General features: G+C 35.1%; 1 protein-coding gene across 1 annotated transcript in view; it reads right to left on the bottom strand.

Moving 5' to 3' along the window:
• Nucleotides 1-3,316: 3,316 nt before the first annotated feature.
• The window catches only part of LOC107679524 (collagenase 3-like), a 3,115-nt gene continuing 2,352 nt past the window's right edge, over nucleotides 3,317-4,079 (bottom strand). Inside the window, exons 3-4 of the mRNA XM_016475102.1 lie at nucleotides 3,939-4,067; nucleotides 3,317-3,806 (exon numbers count right to left, since the gene is read on the bottom strand). Of these exons, the coding sequence (XP_016330588.1) occupies nucleotides 3,640-3,806; nucleotides 3,939-4,067 (296 nt within the window). The 3' untranslated portion in view covers nucleotides 3,317-3,639. The remainder of the gene's footprint in view (nucleotides 3,807-3,938; nucleotides 4,068-4,079) is intronic.

Below are 4,079 nucleotides of genomic sequence, written 5' to 3'. Positions count from 1 at the left end.
AGTTGCTTCTTACGCTCCTGTGCTGATGGAGACTTATATACTCCTAAAACTCTGAGGGTTTGAGCAACAGGTGAAGTCATCAGTCGCAAGTTTCTTTGAGTAAACCATTAAACTGACCGACAACACTGTAAATACAGGATTACCAGCTTCCTTTAACACAAACTTCTTCCTTCTTGCCCAGATATTCACCTATATGCACCTTTATTTAACAGCAATATTCCTAAATATTTATATTTATACACCCGAGCAAAAATGTAAACATCTTTGCTTAAATGTAAAGTAGTAAACTAGCAACTGTGGTTTTCAGAACTTTCCTGTTAAAAATACAGTGATGATTATTACAAGTATTATGTGATCTTATTTTGGTGGCTCTGTGTTTTACATTACCTAAATCTGTGTGATAGATCATGCAGGGACTTTTGGGAATGGTCATTCATATTTTTTAAGTCACAAAATGCATGAAAAAAAAAAGTATGTAATCTTTACATAGTAGTTTTTTTTTTTTGTTTGTTTTTTAACCATACATAGTAACTTAAAGATTACCAAGTGCAGGAGTGAAGCTTGACACAGTTATTTTTTTACTCTGAAATAGTGCAGCCATTGTTCCCTTATCAGAATGGAGAACAGTAAGAAATCAATAGACATACATGGACATGTCAGACATACTCTCAGACGAAGTTCCTGATTCATCGTCATCTCTGTGATTCATTAGGGTGGCATTAGTCACTCAACAACAACTGGGACGTCCACTGTGTTCATGTGTGTGCGTGCAGGTACAGTAGGAGCTAATGGGGGATTGAAATGCTGATGCACATCCAAACAAACCTTAAACACCTCGTCTTATATCCTCAAGAGAAAAGTGGTGTCTATATTCACTTAGAATATGGAAAAAGTTGCATTTTGAATGTTACAGTTTTGTTTAATTTGTACAATTTCAAAACATGTCAAAGGGCAATCCCCAGTTTATGAAATGAGGCTCTGCATGTACAGTTTAGGAATATCTGCATAAGACAGATGTGTAATATTTTATAATACACAAATGAAGACTTTTAAACTTGGAAAATAATGCCAAAAGCACCATGAAACTATCATGAAAGTGGTTTATATGCATGGCTCATGCACTATATTTTAATATATGGGATAGTGTAGTGGGGTATAGTATGTTTTTACATTTTTCAATTTCTTCAGTAATCAATTATCCATTACCTCACAGGAATTTTGTCCATATATATCTGAGCGGTCTGTATGTGACAGAAATAATATGCTTGTTTTTTATTTTAGAAACACAGACAAGTACTCATCCATTCCAGAAACACTTCATATTATGTCAACGGCAACATGTGCTGTGATTTGCTGATCTGACATTTTATAAAAGGCTTAGATGATTTGATCTTTCAGTTTTTACAAAGTTTTCAATTAATATTGGTTTTACAATAGGTATTATCTGAGTCTGAAAGGCTCTGAGTCTTGAGTATTTCCCAACCAAACACAATTCTTGCTTTCAAAATGAACATGCTTGCTTGTGAATTGAATTAGGCACTTTAATTTATCTGAAAACAGTCACATTAAATGATTCTGTAAATACATTCTTTTAAAACTTTAAATGTATCTTAGGCACATGTATTAAAGTAAGTGCTGTAGTTTTAAAATACAGCGTTACGCTCCATCTCCATCCATGTTTCAGGGAACTTTACTAACAGGGCAAGAAGTGATCGCTCTTCAGCAAACGAAGGAGATTTCTGTTGCTGGAGCTGAACTCAAACAAATTTGCCCCACTGAAGAGATAAATGTTATCTGGAAGAAAAGAAGTCATTGAACTTCATGAAATTATACGTTAATGCTAGAATAATTTATTTGTATTGTTGCAGATCTGTAACCTCTCCAGTCAACCCTGGAAATCCATTTTCCACTCGTTTGGGATTCCCTTTATCCATCTTCATCTTTTGTCACAGATGCTGGCAGACCAAAGCTGCTGAGAGGTTTAGGATAGCCGGGCTCAAGATTTTTGTCATTAAACGCCCAGACTTGTTTACCTATAAATAAATACAGGCCACGATAAGAGTTTTGTTTCTGTGCACAGATATAGAGATCGTAAGGGTGATTGTGTTCTCAGCATTCCCAGATTGTTTGAGAAGATACATTTGAATAGGAAAAGTTTATCTTGCACTGGATCCTCATAAGCAGCATCTATATTATCCGGAGCGTTGGGTCAGAAACTTTTATCGAAAGTTGTGCTAAACTTCTGCTCTGAGATCTATGCCAGAAAAAGCTGAAGAGAGAGATATTCAATTTAAATATTTTATGTTTCTACTGTATATCGAAAATACACAAGACTGGTGTCTGTTTTATGTATAAACTGTCCTTAAAGAACATTGTTTCTCCCTTAAAAGTCGTCACTGCATCCCAGACCAGGTTCTGACAAGCTGGTTCTGAATCAGTTAGACCTGATGTAATTACCACATAGTAAACAAACAACTCAATATTTTTGACTCAAAAATGATAGATAATCTCTTGATGATCATACCATATGTGACAGACTGGAAATGTGAGAGTGAAAGATCAAAATATTGAGTAATAATGGGCACCCAAAAAAAAATGTTTTCCTCTTTTTCTTCAGTTTTATTCTTTAAGAGACTCTTTAAAAATGTGTTCTAATGTTACATGAATTTAAGTGTCTTCTGTAAGATGCCGTGATGAGGCATTTACATTCTGGCAAAAGGGCAAAGCCATTAAAGAAAGCGCCAGAACGCTGCAGATTCTAATCTGTGTGTTTCTCAACATTTCCTACAGGTATGTAAAATGGGTTATATAGATTAATATCTGTCAATATTGAAACTTAAGAGGTTCATAAATGTTCAGATATGATGTTTGTACTGTTAAAGTGATGGTCGAGTTTTAAAACAGATTAGTTTATTTGCGATTCAGTGTAATGATGTAATTTCTAGTTGAGTAAACAGAGTTAAAAATTCATGATACTGTTAAAAATGTGAAGTGTAAGTAAGAAATGTGAAACAATCTACATTCCCTGTGTAATCTTGATAGATTTCCCAGGTTGAGCTGAACAATGTGCTATAGTGACTTTAGTCCATTTTGTTTGTGGTTTTCTGTAAAATTTACACTTGTAAGGGTTAAAAACATCATACCTGTATCAATTAAGACTGTTGATTTTTATTAACTGGTTATTCCATCAAATATAAGTGCTGTTGCATTGTAGTGAATCTGAGACACTATATCTAAAATAGACAAAGTGAAACATTAAAGACCAATTGAAGTGTTGAGTGAACACATATGCTGATGGTAAGGCACAAGACAGGTGTTTAGTTGTATCTAGATGTTTATTGTTGCATAAAAATGTACAACCAAACAGAAATGTTCAAATGCATCATTCGCCGACTTAATGGACATCAGTTTAAATGCTGTGAATTGACTTGTCCAGAAAGCATGACCTGTAAAGGAATATTGTTAATAGTTATGATTTCAAACGTGTTATACTTGCCTGTTATTTGCAAGAGGAGAAAAAAAAGTAAGAAAAAGGAAAAAGACATTAAAGAAAGCGCCAGAACACTGTAGATTCTAATCTGTGTGTATCTTATCATTTCCTACAGTTACTAGCTCTCATCCTTCCATGTTTGAGGCCGGTTACGTATAGAGCGACTGAATCCCACTGATGTCATCACTGGACAGAGAGAAACTATCCGGATCAGTAAAGCTGTATGTGGGAAACATCAGAGCGCCAGGAACGTTAGTATGAGAAAGACCCAAAGAGTGACCAAACTCATGTGCAGCCACCAAGAACAGGACATGACCTGTGGAGAAATGAAGCAGAATAGTTTAGGTACAAATGAAAAAGATTAATTGCCACTTTAGATTTTTTTACTTGAAATTAAAGTGGTGTCAAAGTTGAAACTTTGAAAAATATTTCAGCAAAATAATATCACCTTTTGATGAGCCCAAGGTGAAAAACTCATCATCATCGAAATGTGCATCTCCACCGATTCCAGGAGAAGGAGCAAAAGCATGAGCCAAAGTGCCTTGTGGTCCATCAAATGGCTGAGCATCGCCATGATCTGTGGGAAAGA

Source organism: Sinocyclocheilus anshuiensis, unplaced genomic scaffold (genome assembly GCF_001515605.1).
Source record: "Sinocyclocheilus anshuiensis isolate Anshui unplaced genomic scaffold, SAMN03320099.WGS_v1.1 scaffold2218, whole genome shotgun sequence".
Classification (NCBI taxonomy): Eukaryota; Metazoa; Chordata; class Actinopteri; order Cypriniformes; family Cyprinidae; genus Sinocyclocheilus; species Sinocyclocheilus anshuiensis.
The sequence above is the reverse complement of the archived record's forward strand: the minus strand, read 5'-3'. Positions and strand labels throughout refer to the sequence as shown.